General features: G+C 41.8%; 1 protein-coding gene and 1 pseudogene across 1 annotated transcript in view; both read right to left on the minus strand.

The window, feature by feature from the left end:
- The window catches only part of prkdc (protein kinase, DNA-activated, catalytic subunit), a 53,899-nt gene extending 46,637 nt beyond the window's left edge, over positions 1-7,262 (minus strand). Inside the window, exons 1-11 of the mRNA XM_029694181.1 lie at positions 7,005-7,262; positions 5,972-6,048; positions 5,748-5,852; positions 5,553-5,627; positions 5,339-5,447; positions 4,962-5,074; positions 3,279-3,378; positions 3,054-3,109; positions 2,898-2,928; positions 2,605-2,762; positions 1,298-1,444 (exon numbers count right to left, since the gene is read on the minus strand). Coding sequence (XP_029550041.1) covers positions 1,298-1,444; positions 2,605-2,762; positions 2,898-2,928; positions 3,054-3,109; positions 3,279-3,378; positions 4,962-5,074; positions 5,339-5,447; positions 5,553-5,627; positions 5,748-5,852; positions 5,972-6,048; positions 7,005-7,173 — 1,140 coding nt within the window. The 5' untranslated portion in view covers positions 7,174-7,262. The remainder of the gene's footprint in view (positions 1-1,297; positions 1,445-2,604; positions 2,763-2,897; positions 2,929-3,053; positions 3,110-3,278; positions 3,379-4,961; positions 5,075-5,338; positions 5,448-5,552; positions 5,628-5,747; positions 5,853-5,971; positions 6,049-7,004) is intronic.
- A 1,278-nt stretch (positions 7,263-8,540) lies between these two features.
- On the minus strand, positions 8,541-19,363 carry LOC115148748 (ankyrin repeat and SAM domain-containing protein 6-like; annotated as a pseudogene).
- Between the last annotated feature and the right edge of the window lie 1,229 nt (positions 19,364-20,592).

A 20,592-nucleotide genomic window follows, 5' to 3' on the forward strand; every position in this document is an offset into this window, starting at 1 on the left:
ATCCAGCTACGAACTGGTCCGCTTGGTACAATTTTGTGATACTCAGAAGAGACAATATAGCCATATTACCATAAAACTGTTTATATAATAGCCTCAGCTATGGGACTTGCATCCAAATGGTGGTATAAAATGTATTAATAAGGATAAAGCTATTTGTAATACATTGAGATGCCATGTACTGATGTTAATGTGATAGAATGTATTTCTGTTCAAAAGCTTAGATCAGTCATCGGCACGCCCCCCGGGGACATGGACAGGACAAGGCGTCATGTGACAAGCCTATTCTATGTTCACTTATAAAACCCCACCTAGAAGTTATTTCTTTAGACCAGCTTACCTCAAAAGAGAGAGTCAGACCAGCTTACCTCAGAAGAGAGAGCCAAGGTTTAGCCCCCAATTCCTCTACTGAATGTTAACTATACGACACGGTTAAACTTTTAGACTATCGAGACCGACAGAATATGAACAAGTCTTTGATATTAATTATTAGTCTGCAGCTAAGTAAATGATATCACTGAACGCGAAGACCAACGAAACAGCCATTCTATAACGACATTAATGAATGTCGCTTTGAAAGATCCATTCTAACCAAGAGAGAGAGAACTCTCCAACAGAACGACTCTCCAACAAGGATCCCGACGACACACTGAGCATAAATATATATTGATTGCAATTGTTCCCGAATGAGTGAGCGTTCATGTACAAAGGATCAGGATATCAATTGTTAATATTTATCAACTCTGTGTGCCTTCTCAGTTGCCCTTTATGACCCTTTGTTTAACAGGCCGCCATGCCTGTTTAGCCCACTAGGGCACATTACTCTACCAATTCTTTGTGACGATACCTACTGTTTGTATGCTTTCTGTGAATTACTTAGTTTAGTAAATAAATGATTTTAAGACAATTGATGTATGGATGACTTTAGTAAAGGCTGGATTCGTGCAGATACAACAATTTACGACGTTTGGAATGAGACTGGACGCGAGGTAAAATACACCATTTAAACCAGAAGATAATCGGCCTATACTATAATAGAATATAATATATAATGTTATAATATAGGAAAGTTATATTAGGAAAATTATAACTTTGTAATCTGAATATTTTCCTTGGTGCCCCGATCTCCTAGTTAATTACAATTAAACGATTAATCAGTTTTAATCGCGTGATAATAATTACAGGGAGTTATTTGATAAACATGTCTTCCGTTTAATGGTACCCCAAAGACACGACACCAGTCAGTGGCTTTTCCAGCAGGACAAGCCCAAAGGGATGAGGGGAGAAAATAGAAACGTACCGCTGCAAAGAATCCATAGCCACGGATAGCAATGGAGAGCTCCTTGTGAGTGGAGTCCATGGTCTTGATTATGGCACAGAACTTCTGCATGAAGAACTTGAGCTTGCCTTTGTGCTCCTCAACATTCTCTGCCACCTGGAGAGCAACCTAAAGTGACAATCCACCAAACAGTTATATATTTCTCAGGGCAAAAAGGAAACACACTCCTTGCAAAACAAAGGAATAGAAATACAGTTATTCACAAAAATACTCTATATCTTATGAAACAATAAGTATAGGGGACAAATGAACTGACGCCCTTCTGTGCAGCGTGACTGCAAAAAAAAAAAAAAACGCACCATTAATTTGTCTGACGGCAGTTCCACGATAACAGAATGATGCTCACTTTCAAATGTAGGTCAAACAAAAACCAAGGATTTCAAAGTTAAACCAACCATACAACTCTATGTACAAGGAATACTTTTAATAATTTCCATGGAAAACTATACAAAAACACATTTACTTGAAGAACAGCGCAGCTACAGCCCAAAAAATTGTCAAAGACTACAGCCGCCCTAGTCATAGACTGTGCACTCTGCTACCGCATGGCAAGCAATACCGGAGCGCCAAGTCTAGGACTAAAAAGCTCCTTACAGCTTCTACCCCCAAGCAATAAGACTGCTTAACAATTAATCAAATGGCCACCCGGACTATTTACATTGACACCCCCCCCTGTTTTTACATTGCTGCTACTCGCTGTTTATTATCTATGCATAGTCACTTTACCTCTACCTACATGTAGAAATTACCTCGACTAACCTGTACCCCCGGACATTGACTCAATACCACTACCCCCTGTATATAGCCTCATTATTGTTATTTTATTGTGTTACTTTTTATAACATTTTTAACTTCAGTTTATTTAGTAAATATTTTCTTAACTTTATTTCTTGAACTGCATTGTTGGTTAAGGGCTTGTAAGTAAGCATTTCACTGTGAGGTCTACACCTGTTGTATTCGGTTCATGCAACAAATACAATTTGATTTGAGATGCAAAGTTTGGTAACAGAATTACGGTTTGTTCTGTCATTCTGTTACCAAACGTTGCATCTGCACTGTTCTTCAAGTAAATGTGTTTTTTTTAAATGTTCAGTAGACATTGTTAAAAGCAGTCATTGTGCATAGTGTGCTATGTTTTTTTTTAACTCTTCAATCATTTGTTTGTTTTAAATACATTTTAAAGTGAAAAATTGGAGTATCAGCACCATTCTGTTACCATGGAATTGCCCCTAACTACATACTGGCTTTCAGGGACGTGGTAAGCCCACCTGTTTGAGGAAGGACTCCAAGGCATAGTAACTGGTCTTCTTCATCTCCTGGTTGATGTGTCCACACAGCTTGGACATGACATCAAACAAGGCTCTGTAGTGGTCCATCAGCAAGTGGCTGAATTGAGCTGCATGCTTTGCTAACAATCTCAGTCCAGCTACAAAGCGTAGAAACATTGCTTAATGTTAAGCTCAAACAATGCTGCCTTTGATTGAGATTTACTGGTGCAATGGAAACAAAATAGTAGTCATGAAAGTGCAAATGATTTAGCACTCAATGCAGTAAATCTTACCAAATGTGACAGCATAACGGCACATCTCCACCTGTTCAAAAGAAAGGACGTGAAATGAACAGAAGGATGAATGAACAGTCCTATTGCTCACATTAGACAACCTGTACGCTACCACACAGGATATTGAAAGCACTAATTGTATAACATTTTACCAACCTGAGGACTAATTGTCTTCAAGGCATACTCAAATATTTCCTTTGAGGTTCCTGGGTCTTCAGAAAAAATATAAAAAATTAATATGGAAAATACAGGATGACCTGAAGACAAAGTCACCTTATTGGTGCTGAGAAAGTCAATCAGAAGATTTACGACTGAAAAAAAGCTTTCCATACAGGAGCAACACATTCAGTTAAATAAAGGCAATAAACACAAAACACACACCGTCTTCCACTGACTTGGTGAAATTAACCATTAGTGCCGTCATCCCTCTCAAACATCCAGCCACAACAGTAAGCTTTGGCTCCTTTGTCGATGAAGTAATCTAAAAAGGGTTTCAACATTGCAACCAAAAGAAAATGAAATTCAATGCACACAACAAAATCTATTGTAATTCAACTGTAGGCCTAAATATTGCGCAATGAACACGGCTCAAATACCACACAGTCTACTGCAGGGAACTAGATTTAGCCGAGGGACGATTTTTGTCGGACCGGATGTTTACGGGGGGACAGAACAGAATTATAATAATTTGTACACTGCAAATTGACCAACTTGTTACTTGAAAATAACAATCATTTAATATCTTGATTACATTGAGACACGATCACATACAGTTGTGGCCAAATAGATAGACACCCTTGCACATTTCTTAAATAATTCCCAATTTAAATCTCTGAAGCTGGAGACTCATATCTCCCTTACTAGCTTTAAGCACCAGCTGTCAGAGCAGCTCACAGATCACTGCACCTGTACATAGCCCATCTGTAGACAGCCCATCCATCTACCTACCTCATCCCCATACTGTATTTATTTATTTATCTTGCTCCTTTGCACCCCAGTATCTCTACTTGCACATTCATCTTCTGCACATCTACCATTCCTGTGTTTAATTGCTATATTGTAATTACTTCGCCACCATGGCCTATTTATTACCTTAACTTACCTAATTTGCACTTACTGTATAGACTTTTTATTTTATTTTGTTCTACTGTATTATTGACTGTATGTTTTGTTTATTCCATGTGTAACTCTGTGTTGTTGTATGTGTCGAATTGCTATGCTTTATCTTGGCCAGGTCCTAGTTGCAAATGAGAACTTGTTCTCAACTAGTCTACGTGGTTAAATAATGGTGAAATTAAAAATTATTATTTTTTAAAAGTTGAAATTGAAAAAAACTGTCTCCACAACCTGTTATGGATTTTCAACAATGCAGAACCAATTTTATTTTTGTAAACTTAAGTTTAAAATTGTAATTTAGAAAATAAAGACACATTTGACATGGACAAAATTAAAAAATATATATTATTTTTTCCCCACCTTTTTTCTCCAATTTTAATTGTTTTATCGCTGCAACTCCCCAAAGGGCTCGGGACAGGCGATGGTTGAGTCATGCGTCCTCCGAAACATGACCCGCCAAACAGGGCTTCTTAACTCCCGCACGCTTAACCCGGAAGCTAGCTGCAACAATGTGTCGGAGGAAACACCATTCAACTGATGACCGAGGTCAGCCTGCGGGCATCCGGCCTGCCACCAGGAGTCGCTAGAGCGCGATGAACCAAGTAAAGCCCCAACGGCCAAACCCTCCCCTAACCCGGACGACGCTGGGCCAATTGTGCGCCGCCCTATGGGACTCCTGATCACGGCCGGTTGTGACACACCCTGGGATTGATCCCGGGTCTGTAGTGACGCCTTTGACCGCTGTGCCTCTCGGGAGGCCAAATTTGTATATTTATTTGAGAAGAAATAGTGAAATATTTAAGAAAAGGGTGTCTTTATATTTGGCCACAACTTTCTCTTTTTTTATTCATGGAAATACTTGGGAACAGATTTACTAAATAAAACTCATTTTTAGCTGAATTCCTGGTGAATTTACAGTTGTTTTGAGGGGATGGTTTTGGGATGTACCTGAAGTTTCAGCTCTCCTAAATAGGCTCTGTAGAGTTTATCTGAGTGGTTGACCATTTCGCTGGGATGGACTTCACCCAAAACTCCTAAGAGCTCATAGATTTTACTGAGAACTATTGAAAAAATAAGACAAATCAGAAACACAAATCAGTGTCAATAGGACTTGCAGGTAAACTAATGTTATAGTATACTGCATTATAGAGAGAGCAGACAGAGTGATTCCTATGCCACTGCAAACATCGGAATTACAAGGTAGTCAGTAAACATGGTTGAATATGTGGGGACCTATTGAATGTTATTCTGCGACACCTACTTGAAGGTGCCTGCTTTTTCACACTGTCAATATGACCCCCATCAAGAAGGAAATTAACACTCACCTGTATCTGCGATTTTGTTCTTGTAGGAGAGCTCGAAATAGAATTTGTCGAATATTTTACCAACTTTTAAGTCCTGAGCAATGCTGGAGTCCTTAGTTAAATAGAGAACCTATAAAAGTTAGGAAATGGAAAACTGACATTTAGTAAAAAGATGTTGTCATTTAACCAGTTTTCAATAAAAACATTATCACATGAATGCATGTTAATCATTAACCTTGATCAGGAGATCTAATGTTGGTGCCTTGCATTTTGCAGCTTTGTCCTTTGTATACACAACCAAGCATATGTCCTACGACCAGAGGAAGCATGGAGTTAATACTGAGGAGTCCAAGGTGTCAAATAAAAATCACTTCAAAATGTATAAATACAAACTTAAAAAATACATCAAATGTAACAGTTAATAACATACCTTGATATCAATGGCATAAGTCTTCTCCCAACCCTTGACGCTTGTAGATATCCTCTGCAAGAACTTGTCCAGTAGACTGATGGTCTCAACTCTTGTATCTCGGAGCTACATTTAAATATGAACCAGTCAGTCATCATGGCAACAACAACAAAATAGAACTGGACTGTCCTTCTACATTTCAATTGGAGAACAGATTTTCATTGACCTCATTCATTTGCACTAACCTCTTCACATGCCAGTGATTTTCGAAGAAAATTGAGCAACCCATCTTCCTTTGAGAACAACAAGGATGCATGTAAAGCTTAAAGAGAAAACAAATCAATGAATTACTTGATGTCACTCACTCACCACTTCAAAAACAAACAGGTAATTCTATATTTTACAAAAACACTGTAGTATAGTCCCTACAGAATTAGAATAGCATCCTAGATCAGCGTGGACTTGCCCTCCTGACCCCAACGGATTGTTGAAAGCTAGGGAAGATCTCAATTGCATACTACTCTCCTTTCGCCTCCTTCTCAAAATCCATTGGAGGGGGAGATCAGAAATGAGAGACTTCTGACTCTCATCCAATGGGTTTTGAGAAGGAGACTAGGAGAGGACGTGAGAATGCAACAGATCTTCCCATAGTGTGGACAAGCCTGCAAAGCTGTTGACCAGAGCCTCAGATGTAGCAGGCCTGATTGTCAAGAGCTACAAAAAAAGTAAGGACCCCTTTAGTCCTTAGAATGAAATAACATTGCGAAACACGCTAATTTAAGGTCTTAATCACTATTACCTGCATAGTTAATCTCAAATGCCATATGAATGGGGACGTTTGGTATTATTCAAGATGGATGCAATGCGCATGCGTAACTGTGATTATTAGCATCTCAAAAAATGGCTCTGGCCATTGCCTCAAACAGGTGCCCAGTCTGTGCCTCTTGATCCGAGCCGGTATTCGTTCATTAGGAAGGTATGTAATCATTAGCCCAATTCTGTAGCAAAACGTTTTGCAACAGAAATCGTTTCCTCCAAACGAAAACGAGAGTTTATATTAGACAAATTCAGATAGGTCCCTTCCCGTTTAAGAAACGTTTTGCAACACAATAGGCTAAATGAATACCCCCCAGCATTAGCAAGCCAAAGAGTAAGGCGCAAATCTATACTTGCTAGCTAAGTTGCTATGCTATCTACATAGCTAGTTATGCTGTTTGGTCTGTTTACAATTGAAGTTAATATATTGCACACTTTATATAGACCTACAGTGAACCTTACCCAGCTCGTTCTCGCTGTTCGTTAGCATGCATTCTTGCCCCAAGTCCCCGATAATGTCATGACATCTTAGCGCTGCATCTCTTGTGTCGCCATCTGAGAGAGCTGCATGAAGTTTCAGAAGATGCCCTTGAATCCCTCCAACAACCTTAACTTTGTCGTCGGAGGACATGTTAAACTAATCTAGCTACTGCTAGCTATCCTTGGAACACATCAACAACATTCATACGCGCGCGACCAGAAATACTTCTAAAAGTTTAAACACTCCCATCAAAGGTATATTCACGACCAAGCATGATGTTCAAAAACGTTACAAACCCGGAAATCAGATGTCAACTGTTTAAAATGTAGCAATCTCAATCAAACTCTAATTTATATTGCAATTTAATTTAATTCTAGCATGGATTAGCCTTTCAACAGGCAGCGATTGTGTCACAAGTCTAGTAAGTAACCTTAAATGTATCGTCGTTTTCAAATGCTCAATCAACGCTGAAAAGATCCTGAATATACCCCTGTAGTCGTCAACTCTGAACGCGTTCAACTGTAAACAGCGTAAACTACTGGCATGGAGTGTCGATTCTATTCCTATGGGGAAATATTGTTATTTTTTTTATTTTGGAAGCCAAAAACCATGATACAGAAAGTTGAGTTAGTGGCAATGTGTAGATTGGCAGTAATCTGAATACTAACAAAAGAAGAACACTGTCCATCTTTTCATGAGGTTTAATAATGGCAGTTCATCATCAGAATAAAACCTACTTTGTTTACACACACAAATCACAAGACTTAGTACAAGTAACAACACTTACAGTAGTGAAATAGCCAAAACGAATGTAGAAAAAGAGAAAATCAGACATAAAACAAAAAATTAGGACAATCTTCCCTGTTATTATTCTGGCAAACCAGAATTCCTCCAATCACTTACATCATCAGTGTGCGACAATCTTAATTCCAGCCTTTTAAACCTTTATCTCCCACATTCATTAAGACATTACAGGCCAGTTTCCCAGACACAGATTAAGAGTAGTCCTGGATTCAGAAGCATATTTAATAGAGATTCTCAATTGGATGTACTTTTTAGTCCATGACTAGACGTAATCTGTGTCTAGGAAACTGGGCCTGAAGGTCCATTCTCACTTAGTACTCACTCTCTCGTACATCATCAGCGCTTGTCGCAACTGTCTCAATCTCAGCCTAAAGGCTTTCATCTCCCACATCCATTAAGGCAAGACTAGGCATTTTCTTTCCTAGTACCCGCTCACTCACTCTACTTTATCTCCCCTATGACAGCCCTGTTGCCATGGCAATAAAGGATGGCTGCATATTACGTTGTGCTATGTCGGTAAGCAGCAGGCCGCCTCCCAGTCGTGACCCCAACCCTGGGTCATGGGGTCCCTTCAGGGGGTTCTTTGCTGCAGTGTTCTCCCCCACTGGGAGTGTTCTGGAACACTGGCGTCCAGGAGAGTCTCCCCACACCTGGGCTATAGGGTGAACTCTGACTTCCTATACGGTTGGTCTTCAATCGGAGTGTCATGCCTGTTACCTCTTGTTAGAGGTGCACACCTGGTGTCGGACCCAGCCTGTAGGAACTACAGAACAGAATGATTATCATATATGCCTACTAATTACAGTCAGGCTGTGAATGCAACTTAAGGAAGTGATGGAGACATAGGTTTATAGATGGGATTTTAACATGTGTAATATTGGATTCAGAACCCATGTGTCCTGCATCCTGGTTAGGGGTTCGCAACGTCATAACACTCACAGCATGGATGTCCTGGTGGTCTGGGGTTACTGGCACTGCTGTCAAAGGAGGACTGAAAGTTGTGGATGGTCTACTGCAAAATCTGCCTCTCTCTCCCCTGCAGCAACAATTCAGGTGAATAATAATAATTTATATATTTTCATTGAATGTATCAAGGTGTGAACCCTCTTTGGTAACTAAACACGATAGAAGTAAAACAAATAGATAGGCAGGGAACACAGAAAGGGGGTTTAGTAAAGATTGAAAACGACCAGCATTGAGTTCAGAAATTGCTGCCAGTATTTGATATCTCGGCCCATCTGTCTTAATCCCCAATTCCTTTAAATCTCCATCTGTCAGAGTAAAGAAAGCCTCCATATCCACCTGTAGTGGATGCACATTGACTGACTGAGTGACTGAGTGGATGAAATCAGGGTTGGGGTCAATTCCATTCAATTCAAAAAGTAAACCAAATTCCAATTCCACATTTTCCTCATTAAGGTAAATTGGATTTTCAGTATACTTCCTAAATTGGCTGGAATTTAAATGGATTTGACCCCAACCCTGAATGAAATGACATGTAAGCTATGAACATTTTATAATAAGTAGCAAATACAACTTGGCTTATGATATAGTGTGAATGACACATACCTCTTGCTCTTCGAAAATGGGCTGGATAGTCCATCTGTTCATCAGGATACTGGATAGTTCATCTGTTTGTAGTAAGAGATCAGCAGAGGAAGGGTGTGTTTTTAAAGTATTCATACCAACCACAGATGCCCAGGCTCACCCTCGTCAGTGATGGTGCCACTACTGGAGCCGCCACTGCTCTTGGAGTGTGGGTGGGAGGAGGCGGAGGACAGGGAGTCCCCCGGGGCAGGCTTGGGGATGGCGATGGGGTCAGGGTGGGAGAGGTGCTCTTGGAGGTGGAGTTCCCAGACTGAGGTCTCTTCTTCAGGTCTGTCTTCTGCACAGAAAATAGATGTGTGTGTGTATATCACTTCATCTTTTGCTAGTAATACTGATATTTTGTAAGCATGCATGAGCCTTTATAATGTCTTATAATAAGGCTGGAATATTTTATGTCTGACCCGTCTGGAGTGGACATCTCTGGCCACCAGGCTGGGGCTGCTGTGGATGTCTGGGAGGCTGATGTCAGGCACAGTGGAGGCAGGAGCAGGCACAGGGGTGGGGCTTGGCACCTCGATCCTCCAAAATCATGATCGATCTATCAGTGGTTTTCAATTTCATACAGTGAAAATGTTTTTTTCCGAAAATCTTCGACAACATGTGACTCAGAGTTGCCATTGCTGTTGAGGTTGGCTTTGTCGGGCCTCTGTGGCATGGGCAGCCGCGGGGTTTCACTCTTGCCCTCTTTGATGACTCGCGAGCAGTCTGAGTTCCACGGTTCAAAGTTTGACGGAGGCAGGAAGGGTGGAATCACTGCCTTCAGCTTGTCGTTGGCAGATGGTCAGGGATGCCCCGTTTCTCAGCTGGAAGTTTAGTATAAGTTTTAATCAATTCAATCACACCAGCGTTGCAGTATATATGCAGTAGCATGCACAGTGGATAGGCTATGGTCCCCAGTCCGGACGGGGGCATATCAGTGTTCAGTTTTCTCTCAATAATATCCACAATGTGTAGCAGTTTGCCACAGGACTCTACAATGTTATTCAGCCAGCTTAAAACCTTTTAATGTATGCCAAAGTGTGAAACTGAAGTTTCAATGAAATGTAGCCAGTGGGCTTAAGGTCAAGGAATTTAAACTCAAAACCACTTCAAATGTAAATAATCCTACCATTGTGGTTATTAAAAAGTCCTTCTCCGTGCCCATTCTGCCAAGACCTATGAAACAGATAAATATTCACTTTCAAATAAATAAATAGTTAGTCTAGTACCAGTGGCGGATTTAGGTATCGGCGACATGGGCAGCCGCCCTTGGCGGCATCTTGCCGGGGGTGGCACGTCACATCAATGATATCATGTCACCGTGTGGGACTGTGGGTCAATTAACCTTGTCGGAGTGGGCACCCTGATTGTAGTTTGTGAGCTAGGCAGGCTACTGCCTCGGAAGGTCTCCCACTCAGAAGTACGGGATGGGGAGGGGGGTGGGGGAAGGTTGACCTCAGGTCTCCCCACAGGAAGCCCGAGGTAGGGGGAGTGGGGGAATCTCTCAAATAGTGCACCTCTAACTTCATACAGTACTAATGCAATTAGTTGTGCAATTTAGTTTGTGTGTTTCTTGTTTGAAGTGCAATAATGTAATAATCAGGTTATCTTCCAAATAAATGTGTTATTGTATTTGTGTGATATAGGATTTGTGCAATTTAGTTTTATTTGTGTTTTTTGTTAGCAATAGGGTAATAGTGTAATAATTCGATTCTCTTTTTTATTTGTATTTATATACTACAATTTCTTTCTATTTGTCTTTGTTACTTCTTTTTGATATTTAAAAGTCTTATTTTTGTGTATATTTTTATATTCATATAGTTTTAAATGTTATGATTATTTATTTGTGTTGTTCCAAATATCTAAATAAAAATGACTCAACCAGGAGCTGCACCACATCCAGCTGCCCGCTGACAGCTGCGATCATCAGGGGTGACACCCCGTCCGGGTTGGCCATGTTCACCTGGGACGGGTCCTCCTCCAAGATCTCCTTCACCAGTTCGGAGTTGCCTGGGATACACAGTACACACACACACACACACACACACACACACACACACACACACACACACACACACACACACACACACACACACACACACACACAGGGTTACCACAGACCACCCAATTTCAGCTACAGACAATCTTACTGAAACAAAGGTCTCTGGTCTCCACCAAAAGTTTCAAATGTTTTCAGCCCTTGCAGACCCCACACAATTGTCCCTCGCAGGATTTAGGGTTAGTTGTGAATGTGATGTTTTCAGACCCCACACAATCTTCCCTCCCAGGGTTTAGCACTTGCGCCAGACTGCATTGAGCAACCATGTAAGACTGCCCAGTGCACATGCCATGTTAGATTCTCATAAAATCACAGAGACCCCATTTTGGGGATGTTTGAGAATTATTTCTTACCTGGCTTACCTACATTCATGGTTGGTTTACATATTGAACACGCATGGTAGTGTTATGCCAACTCTTGCAGACATAATTCAATATGACAGCTTTTCCCTTACAATGCAATACGTCCTCTCACAAGGCAAACCTCTGTTTAACATATGTCTGCGTCCTCTAAACTCACCTAACTTCAAGGCACTGAAGACATCTTGTCTCCTCTTCTTGTCATCTATGAGGGGGTTAAAAGAACAGAAGATAAATGTACAAAGGACCTTTCGGTGGGGTGAAGCAACAATCAGACATGGTCATGAACTATGCTACCCACCATACACTACCCCACTGCTGAACCCAGTCACATTGGGTAGCACGATAAGGCAGGGAACCCTCAGTGGAGAAATACTGGAGAGATGTACAGGCTAAAGTTAAAGAGATTCTCTGGTACTTTTGTATACTTTTTAGTCCGTAGTTCTGAAAGTAGCACTTACAAGCCAAAAGTGGTCCCCAAAAATTGCGTACTATGTCACATATGTGCAGATATGTGCACCACGTCATCGATCTCTCTCGCTTTCTCTGCTGTGTCCATTGAGCTGGGCTGGCCTCTTGCTAGCTGTCACTCAAATACGAGGGACTTGAACTTGAATTGCTAGGGGGATGGCCCACGTGGGGGTAAATGTAGGGAAAATGGTCGCTGCACAGCTTCAAACTAGGGATTCTGTGGCTAATTGAGGTAAGATAGTCATTCTGCTCATAGATTATGCATGTATGAACTACACATTGAAACATCCAGCCCTCCCAAAAAATACTTTCTTAGTCGCCAAAGTACCGGAACATGTCTTTAACAAGTCCAAAACCATCAGGAGAGTGTACCACAATCACATGACTGCTAGCCAGGGAGAGGGATGAGGGAACTCAAAACACAAGTGACTGGTCCTAATTTTGTCCTGAATTGTAGTTAAGGTTATTGTGCTTAGATGTACAGTATACCACACCAATAATGTATGCATTAAGAATGCAGGAGTGATATGGACACTACGTGAGCAGTGACTTTTGAGATTTCTGATGCATCAATTGAACTGCAAAACAATTGTGAAAATGTATGCAGAAAATATTTTTTACAATTGTTTAGGTTAGGACCAATGATATGTATTAACCCTAAATGACTGACCGGGGGCGTTGTTTTGAAGCCACCGCACAGCCATTTTGGTACTCCTCATCCAGTGTAAAAAAGAGTTTGGAAGATATAGAAATACATTTATTAATGTCAACGTTTGTTTTTAACAAGTATATTCTATTACAGACTACTTTAATGCATACTTTTAGATATTAAGTGAACTGAACATTAACATTTAAATAAAAAAATATATATAAAAACACATTTCTTAAAGGATTGCATGCAGTGCTTTATATACACTGCTCAAAAAAATAAAGGGAACACTTAAACAACACATCCTAGATCTGAATGAAAGAAATAATCTTATTAAATACTTTTTTCTTTACATAGTTGAATGTGCTGACAACAAAATCACACAAAAATAATCAATGGAAATCCAATTTATCAACCCATGGAGGTCTGGATTTGGAGTCACACTCAAAATTAAAGTGGAAAACCACACTACAGGCTGATCCAACTTTGATGTAATGTCCTTAAAACAAGTCAAAATGAGGCTCAGTAGTGTGTGTGGCCTCCACGTGCCTGTATGACCTCCCTACAACGCCTGGGCATGCTCCTGATGAGGTGGCGGATAGCTCCTGAGGGATCTCCTCCCAGACCTGGACTAAAGCATCCGCCAACTCCTGGACAGTCTGTGGTGCAACGTGGCGTTGGTGGATGGAGCGAGACATGATGTCCCTGATGTGCTCAATTGGATTCAGGTCTGGGGAACGGGCGGGCCAGTCCATAGCATCAATGCCTTCCTCTTGCAAGAACTGCTGACACACTCCAGCCACATGAGGTTTAGCATTGTCTTGCATTAGGAGGAACCCAGGGCCAACTGCACCAGCATATGGTCTCACAAGGGGTCTGAGGATCTCATCTCGGTACCTAATGGCAGTCAGGCTACCTCTGGCGAGCACATGGAGGGCTGTGCGGCCCCCCAAAGAAATGCCACACCACCATGACTGACCCACCGCCAAACCGGTCATGCTGGAGGATGTTGCAGGCAGCAGAACGTTCTCCACGACGTCTCCAGACTCTGTCATGTCTGTCACGTACTCAGTGTGAACCTGCTTTCATCTGTGAAGAGCACAGGGCGCCAGTGGCGAATTTGCCAATCTTGGTGTTCTCTGGCAAATGCCAAACGTCCTGCACGGTGTTGGGCTGTAAGCACAACCCCCACCTGTGGACGTCGGGCCCTCATACCACCCTCATGGAGTCTGTTTCTGACCGTTTTAGCAGACACATGTACATTTGTGGCCTGCTGGAGGTCATTTTGCAGGGCTCTGGCAGTGCTCCTCCTGCTCCACCTTGCACAAAGGCGGAGGTAGCGGTCCTGCTGCTGGGTTGTTGCCCTCCTACGGCCTCCTCCACGTCTCCTGATGTACTGGCCTGTCTCCTGGTAGCGCCTCCATGCTCTGGACACTACGCTGACAGACACAGCAAACCTTCTTGCCACAGCTCGCATTGATGTGCCATCCTGGATGAGCTGCACTACCTGAGCCACTTGTGTGGGTTGTAGACTCCGTCTCATGCTACCACTAGAGTGAAAGCACCGCCAGCATTCAAAAGTGACCAAAACATCAGCCAGGAAGCATAGGAACTGAGAAGTGGTCTGTGGTCACCACCTGCCGAACCACTCCTTTATTGGGGGTGTCTTGCTTATTGCCTATAATTTCCACCTGTTGTCTATTCCATTTGCACAACAGCATGTGAAATTTATTGTCAATCAGTGTTGCTTCCTAAGTGGACAGTTTGATTTCACAGAAGTGTGATTGACTTGGAGTTACATTGTGTTGTTTAAGTGTTCCCATTATTTTTTGGAGCAGTATATAATTCCACACTATGATGTTAGAATAATACTGTGAAATTGTGAAAATTAAGATAATGCCCTTTTAGTGTAAGCTGTTTGAAAAGACCGCCTGATATTTCAGCCTGTTTTGGTGGGGTGGAATTTTGGCCTGCCTGGTGACATCACCATTAGTTACACCAATAAGAAATAGAGTTCCAAACCTCTCTGCCAATAACAGCTCGTTTTCAGCTGCATTGGACCTTCATTTCTGTAGAGTACTAATGTTAATGTCCCCACTACAACAAATAAATACATGTAATTTTGACCTTGAAACATTTTATTGAAATACTGTAGAATTCCATTCTTTCCTATAAAAGACTGCTCCTTCTGGGGAGTGCCAATATGGCGCCGGTGGCTCCAAAGCCTCTCATTGGCCATTACATAGAATCAGCAAACCAGGGTTTACTTTATACACATCATTGGTTCAGCCCTTATGCAGTCGAAGAAGGCAAGATTCATTGTACACAATCTGCACCACACCAAAGACATAAGTTGTCTTTCCAGCTATACAGGAATTGCAGATAAAGCATAACCCATAGTATCATGACTAAGTCGTCGTGATCATTAGAATAGGTAACTGACTGAACAAATTCTAGGAAGCGTACTTCTTGTGTACTACTTCTTGTCCAAACACAAGAGGCACATCAAAGAGAACAGATGTCTAAAGAGGGAATTCTGTAACGATGACTGTTTCTTTTAGACACCCAAGGTGTGATCACTGACTGCATTTCAAGATTATTACAGTTTTTTCTCCTGAATGTTTCTTCAGCAGGACACAGAACCCTGAATCAGCATCAAGCCCTGCCAACAATAACATCTCCTAAACAAATTGATACCGAGCCTAAAGGTTTTATACAGGGCGTCTGGTCCGTTCTATTCCAAGTAAGCTTAATGATAGAACAAATATTGGAGAACTCATTTCAGACAGTGTGTGACCGACCAGGGTTCGAGTCCGGGTTCACAATGTGTTACAAGACTTTTAGCCTGCCGTCTAGACGTTAGCTTGGGAAGCTAACAAAAGTGTTCAGGTCTCAGGCAGGGTTAGTCATCACATGAGCGTGCTTCACCGAATCACCTGTGTTAGACCTGGACAGAGAAGTGAACTCGTGGCTGGTCCATACCTGGCTGTGGGCGCAGGGTGATGATGGAGTCCAGGCAGGCCTTGACATCCCTCTGCTTGAGCTGCTGTGACAGCTCAAAGGCCGTCTTGGCCAGTACATTGACCTGGTCCGGGTCTGCCCCCTGCTCTACCAGCTTCTGGGCCACACCCACCTTCCCGCTCAGCATGGCCAGCATGAGGGTGCCCCAGTCCGTTGTCTTCTGGAAAACGTTCACCTCTGCCCCCCACTCCAGGTGCAAGCGAATGGCCACCTTGTGGCGAGCACCTTGATGTCCATGAACTCTCTTTTGTCCCTGCCAAAGCTGCCGACGCTATTGTTGTTGTTGCCGTTGGCGATGCCCTTGGCAAGCGCCAGGTGGTCGTAGTCGTCGACAAAGGCGCCACTCTCCAGGAGGAGCTTGGCCACGTGGGTGTGGCCGCCCCTGGCTGCCATGGTCAAAACGTTGGTCCCCATCCGGTTCCCACCGTTCACCTCTGCCCCGTTCTCCAGCAGGATGTGGGCCACATTTAGATGGCCAAACCTGTTGGGTGACAAGACAATGTCATGATCCTCTGTAGCTCAGTTGGTAGAGCATGGCGCTTGCACCACCAGGGTTGTGGGTCCGATTCCTAGGGGCCACCCATATGTAAAAATGTATGCATTGTCATGACATTGCCCTCTTTGAGTACAGCGAGCACATTTGACCCCCTACCCCTCTACCATCCCCCTACTTCTGCGCCATCTCCCTCTGTCTCCTACACCCAGGCTGCTGTGGTCAGAAGGCGGTTGTAAATTCCAAAGGGAATGTCCTGCCTCATGGCCCCAATTTTGAGACAGAATGAGGTTTCATAGAGAGACAAAGGAATTCTTCCACCTCACAGGACGGGGGAACCGAACGACATTTATGTTCTGGAGAAGGTATAAAAGATCGGTGAAGAATCCAGCTACAAACTGGTCCATTTGGTACAATTTTATGAAACTCATGAGAGACAATATTGCCATATTACCATAATAATGTTTATATAATAAACTTTTAGACTATCGATACCGACAGAATAATAACAAGTCTTTGATATTAATTACTAGTCTGCAGCTAGAAATTTGGTATCATTGAACGCGAAGACCGACGAAACATCCATTCTATAGCGACAGTAATGAATGTTGCTTTGAAAGATCCATTCAAACCAAGAGAGAGAGAGAGGACGAAACTCTCCAACAAAGATCACGACGACACACTGAGCATAAATATATATATTGATTGCAATTGTTTCCGAATGAGTGAGCGTTCATGTGCAAATGATTAGCATATCAATTGTTAATATTTATCAACTCTGTGTTGCCTTCTCCTCTGCCCCCACCCCCCTTGTTTGTTTAACAAGCCGCCATGCCGGTTTAGCCCACTAGGGCACATTCCTCTACCATTGCTTTGTAACGATACCTACTGTTTTGTATGCTTTCTGTGAATTACTTAGTTTAGTAAATAAATGATTTTAAGACAATTGATGTATGGATGACTTAGTGAAGACTGGGTTCGTGCAGATAACAACAATTTACGACGTTTGGAATGAGACTGACGCGAGGTAAAAATAAGTCATTACATCAGAAGATTCATAGGTCAGATATTATGATATCTGGAAAGTTATATTAAGAAAATTATAACTTTGTAATCTAATAATAATTACAGAGAGTTATTTGATAAAAATAAGTCTTCGGTTTTAATGATGCCCAAAGACATGACAGCATGCATGACTAAGTCACTTTGGATAAAAGTGTCTGCTAAATGGCATATATTAGAATGGAACTGTCAAGAGATTTCCAAAAACATACTGTACTAAGATGTAGGCAATGGACGAACAATGATCTTAATGCTTCATGTTTTGTAGAGCAGGGGAACTCTCACATTGTGTCATTGGTCACATAGTACACAGGTGACCTGGAAGTGTTAGCACATGTGAGAGCAGAGAAGCTATAAGGATACCTTATTTTTTTATTTTATTTATTTATTTCACCTTTATTTAACCAGGTAGGCAAGTTGAGAACAAGTTCTCATTTACAATTGCGACCTGGCCAAGATAAAGCAAAGCAGTTCGACAACATACAACAACACAGAGTTACACATGGAGTAAACAACATACAGTCAATAATACAGTAGAAAAAAAAACAAGACTATATACAATGTGAGCAAATGATGTGAGATAAGGGAGGTAAAAGCAAAAAAAAGAAAAAAAAAATGCCATGGTGGCAAAGTAAATAAAGTATAGCAAGAAAAACACTGGAATGGTAGATTTGTAGTTTGAAGAAAGTTCAAAGTTCAAATATAAATAATATGGTGCAAAGGAGCAAAATAAATAAAATAAATAAATACAGTAGGGGAAGAGGTAGTAGTTTGGGCTAAAGTATAGATGGGCTATGTACAGGTGCAGTGATCTGTGAGCTGCTCTGACAGCTGGTGCTTAAAGCTAGTGAGGGAGATAAGTGTTTCCAATTTCAGAGATTTTTGTAGTTCGTTCCAGTCGTTGGCAGCAGAGAACTGGAAGGAGAGATGACCAAAGGAGGAGTTGGCTTTAGGGGTGACCAGAGAGATATACCTGCTGGAGCGCGTGCTACAGGTGGGTGCTGCTATGGTGACCAGTGAGCGGAGGTAAGGGGGGACTTTACCTAGCAGGGTCTTGTAGATGACCTGGAGCCAATGTGTTTGGCGACGATTATGAAGTGAAGGCCAGCCAACGAGAGCATACAGATCGCAGTGGTGGGTTGTATATGGGGCTTTGGTGACAAAACGGATGGCACTGTGATAGACTGCATCCAGCTTGTTGAGTAGGGTATTGGAGGCTATTTTGTAAATGACATCGCCGAAGTCGAGGATTGGTAGGATGGTCAGTTTTACGAGGGTATGTTTGGCAGCATGAGTGAAGGATGCTTTGTTGCGAAATAGGAAGCCAATTCTAGATTTCACTTTGGATTGGAGATGATTGATGTGAGTCTGGAAGGAGAGTTTACAGTCTAACCAGACACCTAGGTATTTTAACCAATAATGAAATTAAATATCGGTTTGCAGGTCAGTAGTGTCCATATAGCTTTTTCCAGGAGAGCATAATGGTTCTTACCGTTAAAGATTACCTTTATGTTTTTGGGAAACGCACCCCTGCTAGTAAGGATTGTTTTATTTTGTTGTGCATATTATAATATTATAATTATAACGTTTTAATCGGTGACACCCATTTAACATCTGTATAAGTTATTGACCAATGAGCACATAAATTGGTAGCGACCACATGAGAGGCGTCCAGCCATAGTTGTTACGGCTGTCCACCGAAGCCCCCTTTCGCAATATAAATCAGACCAGATTCTCATGTCCACTATTTCAAGAATCCCTCGAGCAGTTTCGTAGTCGCCTTAATCACAAGCACAAAACGACAACCGTGCGTTTCCCAGAACACCTACATTCATTTCTAATGTTAGTTTGAGTTCCAGTTGTGATGTTCTAAAACTTTTCTCCAATGTCTATCGGTGGCCCATCTTTGAAAAGCATGACGCACTAACAAGTGTAAAGTTCACTCCTCGAGTAATACGCAGGTTTGGTTTGTACTATCATAAAAATAAAAAGCTTTTTTATTTTCTACTGTAAATCATATAGCAACCGGTGTTACCATCCCGTCTCAACCTCTGGAAATCATTGTTTCCTGTTGACATTCTGCGCCTGCGCAAAATGAATAAAACATACTAGCGGTCTTTTCGGACCACACAGCCCAGCACAAGTACAATGAAATGCTTAACTCACAAGCTCTAACCAACAGTGCAGTAATTAAAATCATTCATCACATTCATTTGTAGTATAGCAACTTAATATTCATATTTTAATGGTCAACTTTAATATTCATTAGGCATGACATTGGATTTTGGATATAGGCCTACTGTTCTCTAGGCTTCTAAATTAGAGATCACTGGACAATTTTGTTGTTGTAGGAAATGTGAAACATATTAACGCTTCTCTACGCCACTATTCTTTTATATAGCTTTTTATGAATTGGACTTGTAGTTGTTAATGGAATTGACAATTGTCTTTTATAAATGCAGTCCAGTGGAGGCTGCTAAGGGGAGGACGGCAGAGAGAATACAGTAGACGGCACACGTCAAACGTGGGATTTATGACCCTACTTGATGGGTCAGGTGTGTATGCCCATATATGGGCATCCTGCAGGACATCCTGCTTTCCGTTCTCACGGTAGGAGGAGGGTGTTTATTTAACCAGATAGTGCATCTGTTCCTTTGAAGCTGTCATGATGATTGATGTGTCGGGACCTCGTTGAACTGGGGCATGTGTTTGAACATTTCAAAGAGTATGGCCCCCACCCTGTTGTAGTGACCTTAGGGCTGTTGTCTATGAAACAGGAATGTCCGGGGTTATTGGGGGGCAGACGCATTATAAATAAACCCCAGAACACCAAACAAGAAATTAAAATAAACCCAGAACACTAAACAACAAATTAAACATGTCTCCTAGGCCAATTGTAGGTGTACTTTGTGCCTCGTGTCAAGAACACAATGACAAAAACATTGAGGACATTCTGTGTGAGGCCCCTGAACGTTTTAAAGGCGTGCTGGATATGAATGATGGACATATGGGTTACATATTCCAACCGGAGGATTCAACTGTGAAATACAGTGGGGGGAAAAAA

Source organism: Salmo trutta, chromosome 2 (assembly GCF_901001165.1).
Source record: "Salmo trutta chromosome 2, fSalTru1.1, whole genome shotgun sequence".
In the NCBI taxonomy this organism is placed as follows: Eukaryota; Metazoa; Chordata; class Actinopteri; order Salmoniformes; family Salmonidae; genus Salmo; species Salmo trutta.